The sequence below is a fragment of the Pisolithus orientalis genome (genome assembly GCF_024613125.1).
Source record: "Pisolithus orientalis strain OTSU chromosome Unknown F5J12scaffold_29, whole genome shotgun sequence".
Taxonomy (NCBI): domain Eukaryota; kingdom Fungi; phylum Basidiomycota; class Agaricomycetes; order Boletales; family Pisolithaceae; genus Pisolithus; species Pisolithus orientalis.
In genome coordinates this window covers 177,335-202,013 of record NW_026260810.1, presented here as the reverse complement: position 1 = coordinate 202,013, position 24,679 = coordinate 177,335, and the positions used below count along the sequence as shown (strand labels likewise).

The 24,679-nt window shown below is 48.0% G+C and overlaps 7 protein-coding genes across 7 annotated transcripts; 4 read left to right on the top strand and 3 right to left on the bottom strand.

Annotated features, from left to right (window-relative positions):
• The first annotated feature begins 259 nt into the window (after window positions 1–259).
• F5J12DRAFT_848380 (amidohydrolase 2) lies at window positions 260–2,135 on the top strand. Its single transcript, XM_051746440.1, has 8 exons — window positions 260–763; window positions 831–988; window positions 1,039–1,208; window positions 1,268–1,282; window positions 1,334–1,594; window positions 1,643–1,710; window positions 1,762–1,925; window positions 1,979–2,135. The coding sequence occupies exons 1-7, from the start codon at window positions 329–331 to the stop codon at window positions 1,894–1,896; spliced, it is 1,242 nt and encodes a 413-aa protein (XP_051597407.1). The 5' UTR covers window positions 260–328; the 3' UTR covers window positions 1,897–1,925; window positions 1,979–2,135.
• F5J12DRAFT_848375 (origin recognition complex subunit 3 N-terminus-domain-containing protein) lies at window positions 2,127–5,205 on the bottom strand. The gene is made up of 13 exons (XM_051746439.1): window positions 5,145–5,205; window positions 5,057–5,087; window positions 4,882–5,000; window positions 4,707–4,827; window positions 4,468–4,656; window positions 4,325–4,414; window positions 4,180–4,273; window positions 3,959–4,124; window positions 3,778–3,897; window positions 3,323–3,720; window positions 3,085–3,273; window positions 2,954–3,029; window positions 2,127–2,906 (listed from the first exon to the last, which is right to left on the bottom strand). Exons 1-13 carry the CDS (start codon window positions 5,178–5,180, stop codon window positions 2,313–2,315), a joined length of 2,223 nt encoding a protein of 740 aa, XP_051597406.1. The 5' UTR covers window positions 5,181–5,205; the 3' UTR covers window positions 2,127–2,312.
• Window positions 5,188–8,859, top strand: F5J12DRAFT_848371 (MCM-domain-containing protein). Its single transcript, XM_051746438.1, has 8 exons — window positions 5,188–5,577; window positions 5,636–5,756; window positions 5,809–6,500; window positions 6,552–7,384; window positions 7,435–7,550; window positions 7,602–7,695; window positions 7,756–8,034; window positions 8,083–8,859. The coding sequence occupies exons 1-8, from the start codon at window positions 5,313–5,315 to the stop codon at window positions 8,665–8,667; spliced, it is 2,985 nt and encodes a 994-aa protein (XP_051597405.1). The 5' UTR covers window positions 5,188–5,312; the 3' UTR covers window positions 8,668–8,859.
• F5J12DRAFT_848369 (uncharacterized protein) lies at window positions 8,860–9,688 on the bottom strand. The gene is made up of 2 exons (XM_051746437.1): window positions 9,113–9,688; window positions 8,860–9,047 (listed from the first exon to the last, which is right to left on the bottom strand). The coding sequence occupies exon 1, from the start codon at window positions 9,670–9,672 to the stop codon at window positions 9,121–9,123; it is 552 nt and encodes a 183-aa protein (XP_051597404.1). The 5' UTR covers window positions 9,673–9,688; the 3' UTR covers window positions 8,860–9,047; window positions 9,113–9,120.
• A 1,808-nt stretch (window positions 9,689–11,496) lies between these two features.
• F5J12DRAFT_848365 (uncharacterized protein) lies at window positions 11,497–12,321 on the top strand (the record flags this gene model as incomplete). The annotated part of the gene is made up of 4 exons (XM_051746436.1): window positions 11,497–11,721; window positions 11,781–11,906; window positions 11,950–12,012; window positions 12,132–12,321. 3 exons carry the CDS (start codon window positions 11,497–11,499, stop codon window positions 12,010–12,012), a joined length of 414 nt encoding a protein of 137 aa, XP_051597403.1. The 3' UTR covers window positions 12,132–12,321.
• A 2,528-nt stretch (window positions 12,322–14,849) lies between these two features.
• Window positions 14,850–15,020, bottom strand: F5J12DRAFT_681688 (uncharacterized protein; the record flags this gene model as incomplete). The annotated part of the gene is made up of 1 exon (XM_051740256.1): window positions 14,850–15,020. A coding segment is annotated over one exon (171 nt), but the record flags the coding sequence as incomplete, so codon positions are not given.
• A 1,930-nt stretch (window positions 15,021–16,950) lies between these two features.
• Window positions 16,951–17,449, top strand: F5J12DRAFT_895326 (uncharacterized protein; the record flags this gene model as incomplete). The annotated part of the gene is made up of 2 exons (XM_051747819.1): window positions 16,951–17,124; window positions 17,174–17,449. The coding sequence occupies 2 exons, from the start codon at window positions 16,951–16,953 to the stop codon at window positions 17,447–17,449; spliced, it is 450 nt and encodes a 149-aa protein (XP_051597401.1).
• Between the last annotated feature and the right edge of the window lie 7,230 nt (window positions 17,450–24,679).

Here is a 24,679-nt window from a genome sequence, read left to right as displayed (position 1 = left end):
GAAGTACCGTTGCAGGGACCTGCTTCTACTTGAAGGCAACATTCAACCGTACTATGATAGGTTGCCGTCTAACGAGTGGTTGAAATAAATCTGGTCATTCACGGCTCCCATGTCAAGAAAGTGACATGCGGTGGACTCGTGTCGTTCACTGAACCTGCCAGTCCGGCAGAGAGGACGGACAAATTGAGAGTAAATTCACTTGAAGGCAACTTTAAGGACAGCGCTCGCAACGTGTGAAGCTTCGAAGGCTTGCCAAGATGTCACTTGCCGTCGGATGCCAGTTTGCCGCTGGGGCCTCTCACGTGCACCAGCATAGGATGCGGTCATCATGTTTCCGACATACTATCGCGAGCTAGCCCGGGCTGCTTTCGCATATCCTGCAATCGACAACCATGCTCACCCGTTACTAACCGAAGAACATCGTAATATATTCCCTTTCGAAGGTTCCTATTCAGAGGCTGCCGGAGAGGCGCTCACAGATGACTCTGTCCATACGCTCGCATGCTATAGGTCGACATTCCAACTAGCCAAATTATTTGGTCTAAAAAGTGGCGAGGACAATTGGGAAGCTGTCAAGAAGAAGAGGTCCAGCTTGGACTATGCACATCTCTGCAAGATCTGCATGCAACCCTCGGGCATTCAGTGTATCCTCATAGACGATGGGTTATCTGGAGCCCGCGATTTCGCAGAGGGATACAAGTGGCATGATCATTTCACTTTCAGTCCGACGAGAAGGATCGTGCGCATTGAAGTGGAAGCTCAGGTGGGTGTTGTGCCTTTGCCCGTTTGTTGCATTATGCCTGGAACTCGTCACCCCAATGACGTTGTAGAATATGTTGCTAGATTTAGTCCGTTCCATGCTGTACGAGGTGGACCCTTCGACGGTCAGTAACCTTTTAGTTACCTTCAGTCATAACTTCGAGGCAAGGATCGTCACCTGTGCCAACGACACTGAAGTTGCTGGGTTCAAGTCCATCGCCTGCTACCGGTATGATTTTATGTCTCGGGCGTTACTTATCAATCCATTCTTCGCGGCAGCACTGGCCTTGACATTTCAACGTCCGGAGCCAAAGAAGACGTTGAAAAGAGTCTTCTGGAGGCTTGGACAGAGTACAAAGAGACAAGCGACCTCCAGTTCAAGCACAAGGGACTTAACGACCACCTTGTTCGTATCGTTCTGCGGATTGCTGGTCGATATCGAAAGCCAGGTGAGTGTCCTCCCTCATAGCGGTCACGATTACTAAAGTGGTGCATGCGTATATGCCAGTACAATTTCATACTGGTAATTCCCGCCTATGACATTTCATTGAGCACGCTGAAAATAGTGGGAAAGGACTCGGGGACAACGACATCACACTCACAAAATCATCGCCAGCTCACATGCAACCCGTCATTAAAGCGTTCCCCGAGACAACCTTTATCCTCCTCCACACCAGCTACCCCTACACTCGCGATGCAGGTTATCTGACCGCTGTGTACAAAAACGTTTATTTGGATTTCGGGGAAATTTTTCCTTGCCTTTCGGCGGACGGCCAGCGTGCCACTGTCAAGCAGATTTTGGAACTTTCTCCGACCAACAAAATATTGTGGTCTAGTATGCACACTCACGTCAACAAGAAAACCAATACTGAGTTATCCCCAGCGGATGGGCACTGGTGGCCCGAAACGTACTATCTCGCTAGCATGCAATCACGACAAGTCCTCTACGATGTAACAGTTGGAAAAATATTCCACCATTATAACACTCATGCTGTGCACTAGGTCTTCGCAGATTGCGTTCGCCGGGAAGAACTGACCGAAACGCAGGCTGCTTCGATTATCGAGAAAATGCTTTTCCACAACTCCAATAGGGTATACGGGTTGGGATTAACACCTAAACTTGATATAATCATGTGATTGGTGAAGAACAACCTTCAAATTTAAAGGTAGTCAGCCTCACGTTTCCTATCTACATAACACTACTTACGAGCTGTATAAGTATCCGAATCCTACTTGTGTCTCACGAGCTCTTGAGGTCAACATTCACAACACCGCAGGTAAAGTGGGCTTTACGAGAAATTATAAGAAGTGGAGAATCCCGTCGAGCTACATATCTCGTAACTCAGTGGTAGTATAGGGATAAGTGGTGGATAAATACATATATTGAATTCCGGCCAAAGGTCCGAGTTTATTGAACGACAGTACTGATAATAATGCACGTCGTGGCATTGTTCAATCAGGCATCAAGCCTCCAAATTCTACAGGTGACTCTGAAAAGTAAAAACATTTCTATATGTATGTACCTTATAGCGAGAAAAGCAACAACAGACACGTTACTCCAATATCGGTGCGTCAAACACGGTGCGCATAACATGCTCGGCCCTCCTGCCCGTATGTCTGATGAACCCGATATAATCGAGTTCGTGCAACGCACGAATGAACCGAGCCTGAGCCTCCAACCTCCAATTCTCCATTTGTTCTTCGGTTTCCTCCTCCGCCTGCTGTTCGGGAGGATCGTCGCTGTCCTGCTCTTTCCGCTGACGTCCCTTTCCACTACAGTTATGACGCGAAGGTGTCCGGGGGGTACGTGGGGTACGTGGGGTACGTGGGGTACGTGGTGTGGAAGGTCTCCCATTGCGCTCAAGCAGATTGCAGGATTGCGTCCGTTGGTGATGACGTTTTTGTTCCTCAAGGACAACCGCAAAGGATTCGAACCAGTCGTACACATTGATCATCTTGCCGCTGTCGAGGTACCGCTGGAATAGGATACTCGTGTCTGGCATGTGCAGCAAGGGGTCGTCTTCGTCCTCGCCATCGCTTTCAGTGTTATTGTGAGCGCTCTGTCCATTGGCTGCAGCGGACGCACTGAACGCTTGGGGATGGAGCAAGCCAGCGAGGATGGAGGCTCGGACAGAGGGATTAAACAACTAGAACTTAGGTCAGTCGGCATATGACCAGCTGCAGCTGCACGTACGTCATTTGGGAAAGGCGTTGACCCAGTGTACCAAATATCCCACAATGGTGTGTCCTCGAGGGAGACGATTCTCTCTCTACATGGTGAATACGTCATTTCAAATGTCAGAGTGAACGGGAAGCAATACGCACTCAAAATATGCCAGAAGCCACTCCGAGAGCAGTCCGGCCACAACATGAGCTTCGTCGTCTCTCGCAGAGAACGCCGTATCGATCCGCGATGTTACAGCCTTCTCGGTCTCTCGCACACTATCTGGTAGACCGGCAAGAAAATTGCGCAACTCTGGCAATAGTTTGTTGAGTTGTTCCTTCCGGAGCTTTCTAAGCTAAGTTAGTCGAGTACTAGGAGTGGAGCACAACAAGAACATACTTCACCATGGTACACAGGTACTTCATAACGTTCTGGATTCGCCCACGGATGGCACCACACATCAATTCGGGGAGCGTTGCCTCGATCTTATAGCCTTCCGCGATCATAAACGTACGAATCAAGAGGATCACTTGGAACGCTACTCGTAACAGCCTTACACGAGATCGGAAGGTTTTTCGCGCTGTCTGAACAGCTGATAGTAGACCGTCAAATGATGTATTTAACCACTCCCGTCGGCCATTGGCGTCCTGCGTACTATGAACACGGGTAAAAAGGGCGTCGAGGAAACCGAATGATGCGGGTTCACCAAGAACGCCGTTTCCAGCATCCGATGATCCAAGTTGTTCGTTGTGAAGAAAAACGGTCAGCGGCTCCTCAAAATGCTTCATATGTATGAGCTATGGTAACAATTAATAGTTGCAGGGATTGATTGGGTGCAGAGAAATCACTCCCACCTGCAAGATCGATACAAGACTATCGAGTGAGGCCGAGTGTCTCTCAAAGAAATCGACGAGGAAATCAATTTGAGCTGGTCCAATCATCAGCTCTGGTTCGAAATCCACGTCAAAAAACGTCTGGATGACATGACCCAGCGCTCAAAAGCTAAATTACCAAAAGGCATGTTACGTTACACACCTTCAGCAGTATCTCGTGCAAAATATCGTTGCTCCAAGGGAAGACACAGGTTCGGATTTGCAACAGAGACAGCGTACGTCGAGGGTAAGTCAGATGGATGTAGGAGGGTGATGGAGGCGAAGACAATAATAAAACGAATACCAATGGTAACCGAGGTATTGCAAGACTGAGGGTACAAATGGTTAGATACCAAGAAAACGGCGTGATGGTTGCGGGCCAACCTGCAAATCTCAAATAGGTCCTGAACCACGGCTGGTTCGAACTGCTCAAAATCGTGCAAAACGACCACCAGACGAATTTCGTTCTCGTTAATGTCTGTCGAATTCATAGAGTACACAGACGAGTTCACGTTCTTTGTTTACCCACCCCTTGCTCTGAGCAGCGCGTCAAACCACGCTTGCAACAGATTGAGGTCCATTGTGCTGAGCGAAGTTCCCGGTTTGCGTTTGCCGGAACCTGCGAGGGTCTATTTGGTGGGTAGTCTTGGCAGCAGGTTCAACTTTACCTACCTAGTTCTTGCTCATATTTTGTGATAAAGCCCGTTACAAGGGTCTTCATAGCAGAAGAGATATTCGGACAGTCGCTTGGAAATATATGCGTGACCAGATGACCACTATTGACATCTCCGAAGAGGGCGTCGTCATCACGCCCTTCTAGTTGGGACGTGATCTCATCCAAGAACAAGGAGGCACCGTTCGCTGCGCAGTTTTATGAATAGGTCGTCGGAATGACTGTTATGTTTCCTCACTTGATACTGATATGACAGGAAGTTCTGCGTACGGCAAGCCAGGCAAGAGGTCGATATACGACTTATTGACTAGTTCCGAGACTTTTTCTATCACGGGGGCGTGCAGGGCTCGGGTTAGGTCCTGTGGCATGGTCAGAAATAGATTCTCTCCAGCTGCACGAGTAGATAATCTTACCTGTATTCTGCCTAGGCATTTGAGCCAAGCTGCCCGGTAGGCTGCCAAACGTAGTTCATAACCGTTAGGGAGGTCCCGCTCTGGAAACAAGGTATATGAATCGCAGTCATCCTGTTCATCTGGTATACAGTCTCAAAACGATATTCGTGTCGGGTTACATAGCGACGTCTTTCACCTTCCTCCTGGTATGGGATATAAATTGTAGTCTGTTTGACGCAGTATCATTAACTCTGGCATAGAAGCGTCACGCCGTATTTACGAACCTGATTGATATCTTCCAGTCCACCATTTGATGCCATGACTGGTGGAGGTTAGTTGAGGATCGTGACTTTGCCCGCCCTAAACACAAAGCGAATTGACGCGTCGCGACGCGTTCGCATCTCTTTTCTTTACTTACTGGTGTGAAGTGTTGTGGTCAGAGACTCAAGATTATGTCGTCCCCACCCAGAGTCGATTTCCCAACGTCCGATCTCGAGGATGTCGAGATGGATGGACCAGCCCAGGATGGGAGCGCCGAAGACCAATCGATGTCCATCGCACCACAAAGGCTGTTCCTCGGGGGTACTCCATCCGTAGCTGGCACCCCAGTACGCCAGCGGCATGCAGCAGCCAGTAGTCCATTGGCAGGAATTACTGCAAGACGCGCGGTTGGAATGAGCACGCCGCGCCGGCCACCTCGCACTCCCTTGTTCGCACGTACGTAGCATCATCCGCGAATTTATGTCTATGCGGCCCATTGACACATGTATGACAGCTGGTAGCTCCTCGCCCTTGGCCTTCCCCAGTTCTTCGCCTGTCAAAACGCTACGGAAAAGAGTCACGATAGACTCTGATCCACCCGCACCAGATTCCTCAGAACCTCTGGCTTTTCCATCGTGAGTCTACTTCAATACTCGTAGTCCTCGCTCGTGTGCTCATCCGGAACAGGAGCCCAGCTCCCGTGATCACTCCTGCTAAGCTTCGGAGAGGAGACATTCGCTCTAGCTTTGCGCTCCCCACGGCAACGCCCCGTCAGGCCAGGAGGACGTATAATGCTGATATGAGCGATAACCTGCGATCTGATGGAACCCGCATGTCTATGCCCCTTTCCTCTGCGCCAACTTTTTCTGCTCCTGCGCTGCCGTCCGACGAGCCTGATCAAGTCCGCGCTATATGGGGTACCACAGTTAACATTGCAGAGACCATGAAACTTTTCCGCGATTTCCTACGTGGTTTCAAGCCAAAGTACAGGGTACGCCATGATCGAGAGCAAAATCTTCGCACGCGTGCATTTTCTTCTCCAGATGAAGCTGAAGTCGTGCTGTACGAGACCTACCTACGAATTATGCGCCAGACAGGTCAGACGAACCTAAACTTCGACATGGTCAACCTCCTCGCATACCCAGCATCTAAGAAGCTGTTCACGCAACTCCAGAAATACCCAGAGGAAATTGTCCCTGCTATGGATCAGGTTCTGAAGGACCTCATGTTGGAACTCGCTGAGGAGGATCAAAATGCTGGAATGGAAGGTATGCAAGGCGACCAGGGCGATGAAGAAATTGCAGACATTATGGCCAAGGTGTACAGAGTCCGTCCGTTTGGGCTGAAGGCTATCAACATGCGCGACCTCAATCCTACCGGTAAGTACAACTTGACGATGTCGCTGGTATCAACTAATCCGTAGTTCAAAGACACGGACAAACTTGTCTGCATCAAGGGTCTCGTTATCCGTGCAACTCCGGTCATCCCAGAGATGAAAGTCGCCTTCTTCCGGTGTCTAAAATGCTCGCACACAGCCCAAGTAGAAATAGACCGAGGTAAGATCGAGGAGCCAGCGAAATGTCCCCGTGATGTCTGTGAAGCAGTCGGAACAATGTCACTTGTGCACAACCGCTGCGACTTTTCCGACCGCCAAGTTATTCGACTTCAAGAGACTCCTGACTCTGTACCTGATGGCCAGACGCCGCACACTGTCACTCTGAGTGTGTACGACGAAATGGTGGACGTAGCGAAACCCGGCGATCGCATCATCGTAACTGGTGTATACAGGAGCGTACCAGTGCGAGTGAACCCTCGCCAACGAACCATGAGGAGCTTATTCAAGACATACCTGGACGTCGTACATACACGACTCGGGGCTGATGGTGCATTGGCCTTTGACCGCACTACGAGACCTGCTACTGGAGACCGCATGCCCGGAATTGGTGATTCTGGTGACGCCGAGGAGCCGGAATTCGAGGATGGCATTGCCGGTGGTCACAGGAGGAGGACGAGAAAAGCCGAACTTGAAGCCAAGCTAATCGAAATCAGCAGAAGGCACGACGTGTACGATTTCCTCGCACGCTCCGTAGCCCCATCGATATGGGGTATGGACGATGTCAAGAAAGGCGTTCTACTCCAGCTCTTCGGCGGCACTAACAAGAATATCGTAAGGGGTGGTGGAGGGGGTGGTCCAAGATACCGCGGGGATATTAATGTACTACTAGTAGGAGATCCTGGTACGAGTAAATCTCAAATTTTGCAGGTATGCATTTGTTGTATCGTACCATCCCCGGTGCTAAGCTGTCTTCGTAGTACGTTCATAAGATCGCACCTCGAGGGGTATATGCTTCAGGCAAGGGGTCCTCCGCGGTTGGTCTTACAGCATACGTTACACGGGACCCCGATTCGAAGCAACTTGTACTCGAGAGGTGAGATTTGCGGTGACTCAATAGTGCGGGCCAGCCCTTACAATGCTGTAGTGGAGCTCTCGTTCTGAGCGATGGAGGCGTCTGTTGTATTGACGAATTTGACAAAATGCCGGACGCCACTCGCAGTGTATTACATGAAGTCATGGTTAGCCTTCTCATCTTGTCAAGCATTTTTTTACCCTCTTGACGTGCCTCGATATTGAAGGAACAACAAACTGTATCGATAGCTAAAGCTGGTATCATTACAACTCTGAATGCCCGGACTTCCATCCTTGCCGCCGCAAATCCCGTCGAGTCGAGATATAATGTCAACCTTCCTGTGACACGGAACATCGACCTTCCCCCGACTCTCATTTCCCGATTCGACTTGCTTTACCTCGTCCTTGACCAGGTGGACGAGACATTGGATCGTAGACTAGCCGAACATCTTGTCGGCCTGTACCTTGAGGATGCCCCACTGACCGGTAGCGAATACGACATTCTGGTAGGTTTAAGCAGCTTGGCTCGAGGTGTTTAAATTGACGCCGTGTAGCCCCTTGAAGATTTAGCAGCATATATAAATTACGCTCGCAACCACCTCAATCCCGTGCTGAGTTCAGAAGCTAGTGACGAACTCGTGGCTGCGTACGTCTCTCTGCGCTCCGTTGGTGCATCCGACCCCCGGTCATCGGAGAAGAGAATCACTGCTACAACCCGCCAATTGGAGAGCATGATCCGTCTCTCCGAGGCACACGCTCGGATGCGTTTCGCCGCACACGTAGAAGCACAGGACGTCCAAGAAGCGTGCCGTCTCATGCGCGAGGCCATCAGGACCAGTGCGATGGATCCACGCACAGGCAAGATTGACATGGGCTTGCTCAATACGGGTACTGGCACAGGACAACGCAAGCTGCGAGACGACATGCGGAAAGAAATCTTGGCAGTATTGGAGGGCAGCAGTGGTAAGGGCAGGGGTATCAGATGGGGCGACGCTATGAGGCGTTTGGGCGAGCAGAGTAGCATTGCCGTTGATGCTGCAGAATTCACGGAGGTAATCAAGGCACTCGAGAATGAGGGCTTGCTGATCGTCATTGGGGAGCGGGACAAGAGGATGATTAGGAAGGTCGAGGGTGCGTGAGGGGAGGGTATTACGTTTTTCCAGGGAGACCTAAATGTACGGCTCAAATTCCAACCAGGAGGACACGCTGAAGGAAGGCGAAATTCACAATTGAAGGGGTTTGGTGTATCTCGTGTATCTCGATGTAGTGCCTCACGACATCACTCAACGTAGGCAACAAAATTATTTTACCAGTGTACCAACACACGTATATGTGAGATGCAGACGGCTCAGTTGTGTGGTGTGCTGGGCGACAACAGGTGCAAAGGGCCGAGAGCTCATGCAGTCCATCGATTCATGGACATAAAACTGAAGTGGATCGATGAAGCATAGATGAAAACCCCAACAGCGAAAGATGATTGTAGAAATGCTGTAAATAACAGAAAACAACTGGAATGGACCTGGGTAAGAGGGAAAAGTAAAGCGTCAATCCATGGAAAGACTATCAGTTTTATCATGTACCTACATAACCTATCAGATCCGAGCACACATCTCCTGGACTTCCTCTATAACTTTTTCCAAGCGTTGCATCCCATCGGTTTCCAGGACATCGCAGTCCCAGTTATCGGCCAGCATGTCTGTAACAACAGTCGGATGTGCCAGAATCCGATGTGGCGTCAACTCTTGCGAGTGAGCGTCGTATTTGTAGAAGCACAAGCGAGTGCCAAACGCACTAACGCCGTGCAAAACTGGTATGGCCAAGTTTGCTCGCAAGTCCCCAACACGCTTCCTCATCTGGCTATCCGCCTCTTTGCGTTTAGAACTGAAGCGGAAGGAGGCAGAGGGATTCACTTCCATCCAGAAGACCGGACGCCGTTGGAATGCTATAACGAAAATTATGGTGACGTTGGTACTATCACCTTGGATTTTGTACTGCGGCAGGAGCTCGTACGGGCCATCGAAAGAGAACAGATTATAGAGGAGACGAGTATATGGACCATAGAATACAGATTCGTTTGTGCCAGCAGGATCGCTCGCAACTGCTGATTTGAACGACCGGGTGATAAAGTCGGGCCACTCGGCCATTCTGATGGTGGGGGTTTGATATGCCAGTGCAAACTGTTACCGTATTGATGTCTCCATTTTGTTTGAAGCGGAGCTGCAAATGTGGGCATTGGATGGACCAGAACAAGTGTCTAATTTAGGTCCCGCTCAGCTACCTAGAAATTCACAAATCACTTTTCCACATTGTTTTGAAAACTACTATAAACTTTTGTAAAGATACTGATGTTGCTAGTCAAGCACAGTGCCATGGATCCTGGCATTCAGAGTCAAAACTCATAGCAGAGGCCTGCCAGAATGCAGAATGCAATTCCAAAGCCACCTTGAGCACCACAGTTCGAAAAATTCGCAGGTGGCGATGCCGTGGGAACTTCCTTAAAAGCAAATGCTGCCGTCAGGCGGGTGGCAGGGAAGGGGGTCGAGCATTTGGGTGGGCCCTGCTGGGCATCACACTGTCATGGCTCAGGCGGAATGGCTCGGGAGAGTGCCGAGGCACCCCGTTCATGTCCTACATATGTTTATCTATGTTTTTGGCTAATGAAAAGTGGGAAATTTGCGTCGGGAACAGGTTGTAAAGTGCAAAATCCACTTGTAAAGTGTGTTAAGTCACTTGGCACCGGGAAATTTGCAGCCAAATTTTCCCAGGTGGGAGGGCGGCCCGTGCCGATTTTTTTGCGTGGCGCTTGGTCGCGATCACGTGACCGCTTCCCGCGCCCGAACACCACTCATCCAGCACATTTGGGCGGGTCTCTTCGCAGAATATCCATTTATTTCATGAATAATTACATGGCCTGCATAGAGTGGCTTTCAGTAGCATTGAATTGAGTACCGATGAACAGGCAAGGGTTGTGCGCAGCCTGCAAGTCGCCGACCCTACTTTCTCGCACGCGACGTGCCCTCCACTTGGTCAGCGGCCCATACATTTGCAGTGGCTGTGTGCACAGCCACCAGCAAAATTTCCGGAATAAATTGAACTGACTTAGCTAATAGACTAGCTAAGTATGACACTGCATCTGTAACATTAAACAAACAAAAATAAAACAGCTGATTGCGCGACTTTTGCAGTAATGCGCAGAAAATTTGCAGGTGGCTGTTCCCACAGCTACTGACTAAGCAGGGCACATGCACGGGGGAGCGAGTGAGTCAGGGCTACACGCACTCCTCGCCCATTCCTCGGGACTCGTTTCGATGCTACTGTACATAACCCATGTAATAATGGGTATTTTGCCAAGAAACGGGCCCAAATTCGCTAGGCCAGTGATGACTTGTGGTGTGGAGTGCGGTCACATGAATTTGCAGGTGGCGATGCTGTGGGAATTTCCTGAAGGAGCAATCCTGCCACCAGGCGGGAGGGGCGGGGGAGGGGGTTGAGCGTTTGAGCGGGCCCTGTGGGGCATCATGGCCTTGTGGATTGGGCGGGATGACTGGGGAGGGTGCCGACGAACTGTGTTCACGTCCTGCCTACGTTTATCTATTTTATCTGCCTTCCTAGCTAGTGCAAAGTGGTACAAGGTGGCTGTGTTAAAAATTATGCAGGGGTAGTATAAAAAGTTGCGCAGGAGCAGTGCTGCAAAAGTCGCGCAATCAACTGTTTTATTTTTGTTTGTTTAATGTTACAGATGCAGCGTCATAGCTAAGTCATCATGTTGCTTTCTATGGTCAAAAAATTGGTCACCCCCGAAAAATTTGGGAAAAAATTTGAGCAAGATGTATACAAATCATTGTGTTTCTGCCTGCAACTGTAGTAGATCACTTTCGACAAACTGTTTTCCAGACCTGGACTAGGATAGTGCCCAGGGAATAAGATAGAAGATAGACACAGTTTGCATATTAACCCCCACCATCAGAATGGCCGAGTGGCCTGACTTTATCACCCGGTCATTCAAATCAGCAGTTGCCAGTGATCCTCCTGGTACAGACGAATCTGTATTCTATGGTCCATATACTCGTCTCCTCTATAATCTGTTCTCTCTGGATGGCCCGTACGAGGTCATGCCTCAGTACAAAGCCCGCGGCACTCAAGAGAAAATCGACATCACTGCAGTGTTTGTTGTAGAGCTCCGACAGCACCCAGTGCTCATAATAGAAATCAAATCCCCTGCCAACCTCCCCCTGCCTCTAAACGTGAAGAGGCGGATAATCAGATGAGGCAGCGTCTTCAGAGCTTAGGACGACAATTGACCATCCCTGTTCTACACGGCATCAGTGCATTTGGCACTTGCTTGTGCTTCTACACGTACCATACTCGCTCGCAAGAGGTGACACCGGCGGGTATTCCGGCTCACCCAACTCTTGTGTCAGATGTCGCTCCAGTCAATCGCTGGAATTGTGACGTCCTGCAAGCTGATGGAGTGGAACGCTTGAAAAAAGTTGTAGAGGAGGTGAAGCAGATGTGTACTCAAATCTGATCGGTTATGTGGGTACACAATAAAGCTGATAGTTGCTTCGCACACACTAAAGTCTTACTTCTCCCTCTCACCTAGCATGTGCCATGAACTGCCATGAACTAGCATTCAAGTGCAAAGATGCAAGACACGTCTCACTCCTGTATACATTCCTGTGTGTTTGAAGGTAGTAAAAAATTGTAGTTCGTGTTTCTACAGATATACTCCCATGGATCGACTCTGTCAAGCCCTGTCATCCCCTTCCCGATATGTTCAAGTGTGAATTTCACCCTCCTTCAACATTGCCTCTGGGTTGGAATTTGATTCATACCTTTGGGACCACTGAGTCAGCGGAAATCTTATTTCTCGAGTCCAAGTTGCTTTGAATCGGGTTCCCGTGTAATGTGGGCTGCAAGGCCGCCAAGGACCCCTTGCATGAAGCATGCACACCTCGGGATGCGATCTTATGACCGTACTACAAAGACAATTTAGACCCTGGATTCGAGAGTTAATCATGCTGGGCTCTCCCACTAGTAGTACATCCCGAAGGCCCTCTGGGCTCCCCTGCATGCCACAGCAACAATTGCGCACGAAGTTGGAGTATAGTTGAGTACGCAGTGGAAGTAAACTTCCGAGTGGCTGGGGCAATGTTCCCGCGACTTTTTCAGTTGCGAACAACTCGGAAAGGAGCCGCCGCGCTCGCGCTTACGATGGTTGCCCCCTTGCCTCGCGCAAATACGAATAAGTTGAGTGCTGACATATTAGTCGCAGAACTGGAAAGTGCCTGACTTCAACCCGAATTGGGAGATAAGGACATATGTGAGTGGCAGTGTTCGAAGTGCCAGCAGCATGCCAGTGGCTCGCCAGAAAGCCAGGCATGGCAAAGCCACAGACCACAACCATGGTGGTGGTGGAAAGTAACACATTCTGATTGGGTGAGGGTCACATGACATGGCAGTAAACAAAACAAATATTGTACTATGCTTCACCTGGTGCTTGTAAAACTCATGAATAGCACAACAACAACTCAATGATTTTTGGTCTAATTTTTTGTGGTAACAAGATTACACTTAGGACTGGTACCATGAAAATTTTGAGAAGAAAGAATGATGGAAAAGTTGTGAATAGTGAAGATAAAAATTGTAGGTCTGGATTCACCCATATCCTGTGCTGTCCAGCAGTAGATTCAAGGTGAAGAATCAAAGTTTCCTATCAATTTTTGTACTATCCAAAGTTATCTATGGGACTTCTGTGGCTTGCATAGATGTGAGATAGCTGATTAGTACCCATTCAATGGATCATCAGATGAGTTCTGCAACATCTTTTATCAAACAAAGTAGACAGAGTTATGTTTACACAGTACTGCTCATCATGCTATCAAATTCTTGCTCATCATCTTCACCCTCTGCATCAAGTTCAATTAATTCATACAGCTCCAATTCTTCATCCAGGGACCTAAGACCAATTCTCTCTGTCATCTCCACCCAGCTTTTGTCCTGAAAGTTGAAGAGTGAAGAGGGAGTGTCCTTCTCAAATGGAGAAGTGAAATCAACATCACCCTCATCATCTGCATCTGACCATTGGCCAAGGACATCAACCCCATGTAGCCCATATAGTCACAACATATAGGTAGCCTGCATGCCAAAATGCCAACACTTATATAGACCCCAAGACAGGCCTGTCTAAATAGATTAGCCATGACACATGGACAGGCCTGAGGGCCTATAGTGAGAGCAACATGTGTACAGGCCCATAAGTGCAATGCCACAACATATGGGAGGGCCTGTGGAGGGTAAGGATGCTGCAACATATAGATGGGCCTGTGACCAAGTAAGTATGCTGAGCTACTGTAAGACATGGACAGACCTGTCCATGGTAGGGTGCACCCCAGTCACAATATCAGGATGGGCCTGCCTATTGTATCATGAAGAAGGTTGCAACATATGGACAGGCCTGCCCATTGTAAGGAATCCACATTCCTTGGATGCATAAGCCCTATCATTGACCATTCTGCAACTATCCTTATGTTCCCAGACCTCTTGCATCTGCCATTGTTCACATGCTACATTCCTGCCTACCTCACTACCTTCCCACACCCTTGCTCCCTCTTGCACAATGCTATACCTGTGGCTGCTGTGCTCCAGTTGCTTCCCTTCCTTCAGATTCTTTCTTTTACATCAGGAAATTAATTGATGTCTATCGTGCCTTTCATGTGCATGGATAGTCAAAAAAGTCCAGATAGTTGCCAGGACTATTTCTAGTAGATTTGATTTCTATTTTGACTATCCATACTATTTTTCTGACTATTCATACCATTTCTGTCTGACTATCTGGTCTATTTTTGACTATTTGTACTATTTGTGACTTTCCAGACTTTTCATGAGGGTGACTTTTTTGATAGCAGGCTCACATAGTTCACAAATAATGCATCACGAGATCTCATTCATTTACCACAAAGCATAGTAGGGAAAAAAAATTAAAATGAGCATAGTAAGCGCTTGTGTCTTGATTCAAGTGCAAGCAGGGATTGGACAGCAGAAAGAATGATTAAATGTTTATGCTAACAGGTGTCTGAGTGATTGGGGGAGGGATGGGAGAGTATGCAATATATTTATGAAATATTCTGTGCTGTGTGATGTAGGGGATTGTGATGAGGGGACATCCAGCCAAGTCCATGCTGTCAACTGGTCAGCAAGATACTCATAGCATACAAAAAATCTCACAGATGCTTTGATGTAAATCAGTATTAACAGCAAAATAAAGCTCATCCATCAGGTCACCTGGAGAACTGCCATTGTCCAACATCTCTGTGGAGGGGATAATGAGGGTGTGAGCCATAGCAACAATCTCACTCATTGCAGCATTATTGCATTTAGGAATGGATGTGTGATAGTTGCGAGTGCTGGTGCCCCAATTCTGCTCAGAGAATGCCAGTGCACTTGATGACTCCTTCCCAGACACTTTGTTGAGCTTGAGTGGAGTTTTTGCCATCACCCTCATACCATGGGTACTCATTTGATTGTCAACTTGCACCTCCCCCCTTTAGAATAGCCAAATGGCATGCTCAAGCTAAAGTAACAGTTAAAACTACAGATCGATGACCAACAAAGAGTTATGTACTGCAGCAGCACCCCTCTGACAGCATGTTTCTTCATTGTGTTGGTGCCCAGTCCTGGAATGTCAGGGCATCTGATTCAAGGCCAAAGATGGGCATGCACAAAGAGTTGCAGAATGAAGTGTGATTGATAAGCATGTGCTGGGTTTGTTGCATTGAGGTCTTGATATAGGAAGGAAAGTGGTCCATCTATGAGTTCATTGCAAGTTCACCTGACAGTGGTGGCAGACTGTGCATCATCATCTGGATCTGATGCAAGAAAATGAGTGATGAGTGCGATGGCAGTAGAGCCAAAGTTGCTGTGCCACAGACCAAGTTGCTGAGTTGCCTGCCCAAAAAATGAGTCAAGCATCTAGTTTAAGTGTAAACAGAATAATCTTACCAGCATGAAGGTTGGCATCCCTGGGTGTACTGCATGAGAATCAAAATCTGAGACAAGGGAGGTTGTGATAATGCAAAGGGCAGTCGTGAGCTCCAGATCTGGGATTGCCCATGGATCAGGAAAGGACCTGGTGTGGGACACTACCTCCAGGTAGCGTGTGAATAGGGGAAAGCTGTAGGGGAAAATCCCTAGGCTTGACCCAAGGGGTGCTGAGTAGGAAGGAGACGTAGAATGTGATGGTAGAGTCGGTCGAAGAGTTGAATGTGGGTCATGGAATTTAATTCCGCAGAGTCGAAGGTAGGGACAGACTTGCTTTTGAAATTCCAGATGACGATATTGCACTGAGGAAGTAACTCCGAGACGAATTAAGTGCATGGGAGAGGAAAATGAGTACTAGCAGAACAAGGACACAAAGACACGGTAGACACAGTAGATGCAAAGACACGGATACACAGTGGACACAGAGGATGTGAAGACTCTTTGAACTCTTTAGACTCGCACAAGACACAGGATGTGGGTCCTAAAAGAGATGATTCTCATTTCATCGCTGAGGTGGAATTATATAGTACATGGATAGTAAGGTACTGATCAGAGAAATGTGGGGCGGGAGAAGCAAAACTCCGAAAAATAAAGGGGGCAACGTGTCAGACATCAAAGCCATACAGCAACATGTGAAAACAAACTGTAAGGTAGTAACTGAGAAAGACAACAGGAAAGACGGGTATCTTCTGACAGGACGAGTGTATGCTGTACCATAGAGTGGAATGTGAAGGGTAGAGGCCATAGGTAGAAAGGGGTTCTCACATTGCGGAGAAAGGTTTGCAGGAAAGGAACAAGATGGGTAACCGGAGTTTTTACTGATGATCTACATGGCTTCCTGGCTACGTGGCGAGGCGAGGGTCAAGGCAACACAACTGCAGAATTCCAGATAGATGAATGTCAGGTTGATGTTGACATGGAATTTTGGGACGGTGACTGATGTGCATTACTGATGGATAGGGAAGTTCCGAAGGTTTGACGGGCAAGGTGGCACACAAGGCAGATGCACGAGGCAGATGGGATAATTCCAAAGACGACAGATGTGGATGGTAATGGTGGAATTTTGGTGTTGGCATCCCTATTTCGGCCTCAGGGAGTATACTACTCCCTACACCTCCCAGGGTCTTCGAATGCTGATTGTCCTTGGTCAGAGGTCATCGAGTCATGACAGAAGGGTGGCGGAGATATTCGGAAGGTGATGTAACGAAGAAGGCTCGTGTTTGGCCACATGGTTTGTGTGAACAAAAACTCTGCACCTGGGTAACACATCAGCAACAGCCCTGTGGAATTAAAAACTTGCCCAGAAAACATCTCATCATCAGATTCACCCTTGTTACTCTACCACCTTGCTTCTCAGACTCTTGAAACTCTTGCCAACTACCATGCAAGCCTACTCCATCAACAATGCGTGTCCCATGTTCAGCATGAGGGACCAGGCAACCACAGCACTCACTGCAGCTCTAGGGCACATTTGGGACTTGATTGAGGGGGTGCCACAGCCAGAGGAGAGGCTGGAGACCATCTATGTGTGGGTGGAGGACTGGGACAAGACATGGGTGAGCAACCTTCCACTGCAGTGCATCACATGTTGACAGAGATCCACAGGCCAGCATTTGCTTGTGGTGGAAATACATCGACAACAATGGAATTTCTGTGCCAAAGGTTTGCAATGAGTGCATGCACAACTACACTGGGGAATCTGTGATGTGCCAAAGCCTTTTAGTCCTGGGTGCCATCGCCATCACCAACCTCCGTTGCCCAGTGGAGCAGAGGCAGATCCACATCAATGACATCTTTGAAGACTACCAGGAGAGGGTTGAGTTGAGGGTGCAGCTCAAGGCAGAGAGGTTGACAAGGGAACCCTCTATGCTCATGCTGTGAGTCAAAGTGAGGTTCAGTGGTGAAAACCAACCAAAACCAACACAAAAGACAATGAAAGCGAGTGGTGGTGTGCCTATGCAGTACCTAGATGGTAGAACCTGTTCTTTGGGAGGGTTTTTGCGAGCTACAACACTCAAAGATGAGTGCTGAGGGTTGGGGGTGCTCCTGACAAAGAGGGAGCAAGAATGTGATAGAAAGCAATAGGGTAGACTGCTGTCAGCCTACAGAAGGATGGATGGTGACTTAATTCAATGTCCTAAGCTGTACTGAGCTCAGGGAGGGCTTGGAGCAAAGTATATGGATGATAGATGATGATAAGCGAAGTGGATGATAGCTAGACCCTTAATAAAGTCTCAACTATCAAAGCTGATGAATGATTTACTGAGAGATGATAAATTGCGAGCAAGAGGGGCTCTCTGATGTCTTCTTTTTCTGCTACCTAAGTACAGTGACTTATATACAGTACAGGGGCATTGCCTATGGAAAACAAGGTGCAAACACTTGGTAAGTGATTGGTAACTGATGAGTAAGGAATGTAAGTGATGGGTAATCATCTTGGAAAGCATTGGTAAGCATTGGTAAGGATAAGTAAGCCAAAAAAAGCAAAGAATCAGTAAGCAAAGTCAAAAGGTTGGTAAGTATTGGCAATAGGTGAGTCAAAGACAGTCAGAATGTCACAGTATGAGTCAAGCAACATCAGGAACTGGGAAAGTGCACTGGAATCACATTAGGGGGAGGCTGTACATGTCACATCTCGAAGAGATCACTTCTAGGCCAAAGTGGGATGACAGAGAGGCAGCGCTGATCTGATGCCGATATAGTACATCCAAAAGTGGACAGGGTGAGTCAGATGTCAACAGGGGTCAAGCTTTGGGGGTCTGTGGGGTGACAGGAGCATAGGGGATCACAACTTTCCCTCCCAAACCATCCTCTCAGTGAAGCAAATAAAAACTTCATGAATGAGGCTCTGTTGGAAGAGAGGATGAAGGGGGAGTGTCTTCTGCTGTATCTTGCAACAAGGAGGCAAGATGTGCATCATACTTGTCATGGATGTGATCAGGGAGAGTGGAGAACAGTAGATTATACTGTAGCTGTCGCAATTTTGGAAGAATGATGGACGAGACTGGTATGAAGATGTTGCAGGGGGCAGGGAGGAAGGATCCATATGCTTCTTGGACTGGAGAGACTGAAATGACCACATAAGACCTTTCCAAGCAAATGACAGACCTGAGGCAACCAAAGAATGTCCTCCTGGAGGTCATACTGACAAAAAGAACATGCTGTCCAAGCTGGATGGGCTGAGAGGGGGCAGATGAGGGTGGGATGTACCAGGACACTTCAGGATGGAAGCTGGTAGGAACTCCTGGTAGATATATGTAGCCATGGTCCCTAGCAAAGGGGACAAGCAAAATGACTGATGTGGAGGCAGCCATATCAGAAGAATTAGTGAAATGAGTGTCTTTTGGAGGGAGTGCTGTAGAAATGTGTGGAGTGCGCAAATCCTTTCCAATCTTGGAAGGTAGGATCGCGTGGCTGAGCACTACAAGCGAGTGTGGGAATGGTTTCGGTGTCTGCAGAATTGGTGGAGATATGTCAAAAATCAGGATGCCATACATGGGCGCTTAAGAATTTTATTGGTGCTTAACCTGCCTCCTCCTTTTTCTTTGGCATTGACAACTTGTTCTTGTGCGAGGGATGACTGCCAACATTGCTGGCTGTCCTTCTTCACATGAGGGCTATGGTCTTCACCTCCATTCATCAGCTACATCCATGTCCACCTTACCAAACACCTTTGGTGTGTGACAGCAGAACCCTATCTAGAATGCAGGGCCGCAAGTCCAACAGCCCATGTGACCAACCTTAGGGCAGAGTCAAGTGGAGTTGGTCAGAACATGGACAGGGGACCTCAGAGAGGTGTGGAGATGTGTCAGGAGGGTCAGAGGAGCATGGGAACATGTTGGAGGAGGGCAGAGAAGCATGGGAACATGTTGGAAAAGGGTGGAGTAGGTGTTAGGGGCTTATGCTGGTGTCATAGTCATGACATAGTGTGCACGAGCTTTGCTAAGTGACTCAAATGTCTCAACAGAGAGCTTGCAGCATCTTGGCGACTGGACACCACCTAGGTGGGAGAAGTATCTCTCGACCTCTGCTGCATGAGGAACAATGGAATGGATGACTATTGCCAGGACCTTGAGAGGGCAACGCTCTGCAGTAACTGGAAGGCCCTTCCACCATTCAAGGGCATCAACTTCGCCTCCCACAAAGGTACCTGAACACCTCTGGTACTCTTTAAGATTGAGAGTAAGTGCTGTTGCAACGTCCTTGCTCCATCTCCACTGCTTGGTGATCTCGAGAGTGGTCTGGACAAAGGAATTAAAGGGATGGCCATTTGTAACTTGTGAGATTGCCAATCTGCGACACATTGGGTGCAGAAACAGAGCGAGGGAATGGATTTTGGTATCCATGGTGAAGAATCATTGATTGAAGACAGAGCGAGCATGTGTCCAAAATGAGAGATTGTCTCCAGACTCAAAAGTGAGCCAAGACATTGTCCTTGCACAATGGATGAGTGCAATCATGCAGGAGGCTAGTGAAGCATCTTGGGACTCGCAGTCACCAATCATGTCAACAACAGGCTTCACTGTTCGAATTAACTGGTCAATTCCAGGCCAGAACTCTTCGTCACAAAGTGTGATATTGATAATATCAGTGGGAACTGGTGAAAGCCCATCCATCTGATGCTGTGCATCAGGCCGAAGACAGATTATTGAGAGTGCTTGGCTAATTGTCTCACATAAATCCTGGGGTATATATGACTACAGAACTGCATGCTCACTGGTGTTCATTTACACTAATGGCTAGTAAAATCAGTGCATACCAATGGGATTCACAATTTTGCTTGAGGGTGCGCTTGATATTCTGTGCCAGTGCCTCCTTTTTAAGCTGCCCACCCCAGAAATGTGAATTATTGAAAAAGGTAACTATCCATTGTCACACACCAAAGGTGTTTGGTGAGGTGGACATGGATGTAGCTGATGAATGGAGGTGAAGACCATAGCCCTCATGTGAAGAAGGACAGCCAGCAATGTTGGCAGTCATCCCTCACACAAGAACAAGTTGTCAATGCCAAAGAAAAAGGAGGAGGCAGGTTAAGTGCCAATAAAATTCTTAAGCGCCCATGTATGGCATCCTGATTTTTGACATATCTCCACCAATTCTGCAGACACCGAAACCATTCCCACACTCACTTGTAGTGCTCAGCCACGCGATCCTACCTTCCAAGATTGGAAAGGATTTGCGCACTCCACACATTTCTACAGCACTCCCTCCAAAAGACACTCATTTCACTAATTCTTCTGATATGGCTGCCTCCACATCAGTCATTTTGCTTGTCCCCTTTGCTAGGGACCATGGCTACATATATCTACCAGGAGTTCCTACCAGCTTCCATCCTGAAGTGTCCTGGTACATCCCACCCTCATCTGCCCCCTCTCAGCCCATCCAGCTTGGACAGCATGTTCTTTTTGTCAGTATGACCTCCAGGAGGACATTCTTTGGTTGCCTCAGGTCTGTCATTTGCTTGGAAAGGTCTTATGTGGTCATTTCAGTCTCTCCAGTCCAAGAAGCATATGGATCCTTCCTCCCTGCCCCCTGCAACATCTTCATACCAGTCTCGTCCATCATTCTTCCAAAATTGCGACAGCTACAGTATAATCTACTGTTCTCCACTCTCCCTGATCACATCCATGACAAGTATGATGCACATCTTGCCTCCTTGTTGCAAGATACAGCAGAAGACACTCCCCCTTCATCCTCTCTTCCAACAGAGCCTCATTCATGAAGTTTTTATTTGCTTCACTGAGAGGATGGTTTGGGAGGGAAAGTTGTGATCCCCTATGCTCCTGTCACCCCACAGACCCCCAAAGCTTGACCCCTGTTGACATCTGACTCACCCTGTCCACTTTTGGATGTACTATATCGGCATCAGATCAGCGCTGCCTCTCTGTCATCCCACTTTGGCCTAGAAGTGATCTCTTCGAGATGTGACATGTACAGCCTCCCCCTAATGTGATTCCAGTGCACTTTCCCAGTTCCTGATGTTGCTTGACTCATACTGTGACATTCTGACTGTCTTTGACTCACCTATTGCCAATACTTACCAACCTTTTGACTTTGCTTACTGATTCTTTGCTTTTTTTGGCTTACTTATCCTTACCAATGCTTACCAATGCTTTCCAAGATGATTACCCATCACTTACATTCCTTACTCATCAGTTACCAATCACTTACCAAGTGTTTGCACCTTGTTTTCCATAGGCAATGCCCCTGTACTGTATATAAGTCACTGTACTTAGGTAGCAGAAAAAGAAGACATCAGAGAGCCCCTCTTGCTCGCAATTTATCATCTCTCAGTAAATCATTCATCAGCTTTGATAGTTGAGACTTTATTAAGGGTCTAGCTATCATCCACTTCGCTTATCATCATCTATCATCCATATACTTTGCTCCAAGCCCTCCCTGAGCTCAGTACAGCTTAGGACATTGAATTAAGTCACCATCCATCCTTCTGTAGGCTGACAGCAGTCTACCCTATTGCTTTCTATCACATTCTTGCTCCCTCTTTGTCAGGAGCACCCCCAACCCTCAGCACTCATCTTTGAGTGTTGTAGCTCGCAAAAACCCTCCCAAAGAACAGGTTCTACCATCTAGGTACTGCATAGGCACACCACCACTCGCTTTCATTGTCTTTTGTGTTGGTTTTGGTTGGTTTTCACCACTGAACCTCACTTTGACTCACAGTGGTGCAACTCCTCATTGTGGGAGTAGATGAGGATGTCATCAAGGTAAACAACAACACAGACATCGAGCATGTCAGCAAAGATGCTATTAACAAACTGCTGGAAGGCCACTGGCGCATTAGTAAGACCAAAGGGCATAACCAACCATTCATAGGAACCATGGTGAGTGCGAAAGGCAGTTTTCCATTTGTCACCAGCACTGATTTGGACTAAGTGGTAGGCATGGCAGAGGTCAATTTTACTATAGATTTTAGCACAGCTCGGAGAATCGAGCAAGTCGGAGATGAGAGGGAGCAGGTAGCGGTCTTTCTAGGTGATTTTATTGGGTCCTTGGTAATCCACACAGAGGCAGAGTGAGCCATCCTTCTTCTTAATGAAGAGGACAGGAGCACCATGGGTGGAGGTTGACTGTTTAATGAAACCATAGCTGAGGTGCTCATCTATGAAGGTGTGGAGCACCTCAAGCTTGGGTGGAGAGAGGGAGTAGACAGTGCCTAGAGGTGGAGAAGCCCCTTCTTCGAGATCTATATTTAAATTGAAGCCGCAGTGTGGAGGGAGTTCAGTAGCCTTTGCTTTACTAAAGACATCAGTGAACTCATGGTAGTCGGAGGGCACCGTAGAGAGATCAGGAGGTGCAGAGGGCATCGAAGAGGCTCGGAGTTTCATATCTTTGGGGTGGAGGTGCAAGAGGAACTGTGCAGAGCCAGGAAGGGCACATGCACAGACAAAGGCTGCAGCTCTGATGAGAGAGATATGTGGAGCAGTGCATGGCAAGCCAGCCATCAGAGTAGGTGGCAGAGCTGATGTCAGAGGAGCAGACAGAGCAGAGGGTGTCGGTACTGAAGCGGAAGTTGCAACAGAAGGTGATGGAGGTGCCAAGGGCATTGGCATTCTTTGTATCGATGGTTGGAATGAGATACTGCTCAATACCTAGTCAATCGATGGATTGTAGCAGGTGAGCCAGTTGTGTCCCAAGACCAATGAACAGGCAGAATCCAATGGAGTTACATAACAGGAAACAGATGTGACATTGCCAGAGGCAAAGCAGACAGAGAAATCTACTACTTGGGAAATGGCGGTATTACTAGTACCATCAAGCAGTTGGAGAGGAATAGGCAGAGAGACATTTTTTGTTGGGATTTTATATTTTTAACTAAAGAGGGGTCAATGAAACAGTGTGAAGAGCCTGAGTTGACCAGAGCAGGGAAAGTATCTATGGAGAAATCAGGAAGAGAAATAATCAGAAGAAGAGAATTGGGGTTGGAAAGAGCAGATGTGTTGAGGTGGACTTCTGCATGGATGGGATCAACACTTCCTCCAGGACATACAGGCTCCCTGGAGGAGCAGGTTAATTTTTTGGCTCTGACCTCTCCACAGGTGGAGCAGTCGGAGTGGCGGCCTTGGCAGCATGGGAAGTTGACTTTGGGCAGTCCTTGGCGGAGTGACCAGGTTCACCACAGAAGAGGCACAGCCCACCAGTAAGGCAGCAGAGCCACTCAGCTGCTGTGAGCTTGCCATCTTTTCCAAGGAGGTGGTTGATGTTGGACTTTGGCACTTCAGCCTTTTTAGAGTCAGACTTAGGGGCAGAGGATGATGCGGAGGGTTTCAGCTTTGAGTCGGAGGTGCGGTGTAGGGAATGTAATTTCCCTACTGGGGGAATTGTTTGATTTTGATGATTTTACTTTATTTTGTTCTAGCTATCCCTCTGCTACTTGTTCTTAGGCGCCGTTCACCCTCCGAAGTTGAAGTTGAAAACTTCGACTTCAACTTTGGCAATGTAGTCATGTGATGATTATATAAGCTGTGCACGCTCATGCAAATGCAAAGTCCAAGTTTCAGGCTTCTGCTTCAGTAATGTAGTCATGTGATGATTATATAAGACAACAACACAACTTGTAGTTCAATAGATAACATTGTGATAACAGATCAAACAACTCTGCTATGGATCTTGAAGCACAGCAGCTCCAGCACCATCATTGTCGCTGTCTTGCTGCACTTGTAGTAGCAGTGATGATCCAGGTGCTATGCCTCTATGACCTCCTTTTTCATTCTGACCCAGAACCAATCCCCTACCATACCTCAATCCTGACTGGTGAGGGGTGGATGCTAGAGCTCCTGAATGGTCATCCAGACAGGATACAGACTTGCCTTGGTGTCAGCCATGGGGTTTTTAATCACCTGATGCAGGTGCTCACCCATCATGGTTTTGTGCCTTCTCACAATGGAATTTCTGTGGAGGAACAACTTGGGATATTCCTCTACACCTGTGTTACTGGGTTGTCATCCCAGCATGTTGCTGAGAGGTTCCAACACTCACCAGGGACCATCACTAGGTAGGGAGTTCATTGGACTGTCTGATATTTTTCTCACAATTTTTTAGATATTTCAAAGCAATGTTGGCTTTCTTTTCTGGGGGACAATTCTATGCATC